At 26.3% G+C, this 670-nt stretch overlaps 1 protein-coding gene across 1 annotated transcript; it reads left to right on the forward strand.

Moving 5' to 3' along the window:
- Window positions 1-190: 190 nt before the first annotated feature.
- Window positions 191-541, forward strand: LOAG_16224 (hypothetical protein; the record flags this gene model as incomplete). The annotated part of the gene is made up of 1 exon (XM_003151712.1): window positions 191-541. A coding segment is annotated over one exon (351 nt), but the record flags the coding sequence as incomplete, so codon positions are not given.
- Between the last annotated feature and the right edge of the window lie 129 nt (window positions 542-670).

The following is a 670-nucleotide window of genomic DNA, read 5'->3' on the forward strand; positions in this document are numbered from 1 at the left end:
AAAAATAAAAAAAGAAAAACAATTAAATTCATAATAGACCCTATTTTTTTTGTTCCAAATAGAACACAACGAACATTTTTAGATTGCAGAAAATTCCCGTTCGAAAATTTTAAATTTATATACAAAACTTTTTCTGCTGACCTTTAACCCGGAAAACAATAATTTAATTCATATATTTCTGTTAAAAATTAAAAATAATCATAGTTTTACAAGCAGATTATTATGTTTCATATCGTCTATATATATTGATATATTACCTATCTATCTATCTATCTATCTAATCTATCTATCTATCTATCTATCTATCTACCTGATCTATTTATCTATCTATCTATCTAATCTATATATGCATATACTTTTGGAAAGGGGGTTTCATAAAGTACTCCACCTATCTACCTATCTAATCTATCTATCTATCTATTTGTCCATCTATCTATCTATCTACCTATCAATCAATCTATCTATCTATCTATCCATCTATCTAATCTATATCCATCTATCTAATCTATATATGCATATACTTTTGGGAAGGGGGTTCCATAAAGTACTCCATCTATCTATCTACCTATCTAATCTATCTATCTATCTATCTATCTATCTATCTATCTATCTATCTATCTATCTATCTATCTATCTATCTAATCTATCTATCTATCTACCTGATCTATTT

This window comes from Loa loa (assembly GCF_000183805.2).
Source record: "Loa loa unplaced genomic scaffold supercont3.4887, whole genome shotgun sequence".
NCBI classification, from domain to species: domain Eukaryota; kingdom Metazoa; phylum Nematoda; class Chromadorea; order Rhabditida; family Onchocercidae; genus Loa; species Loa loa.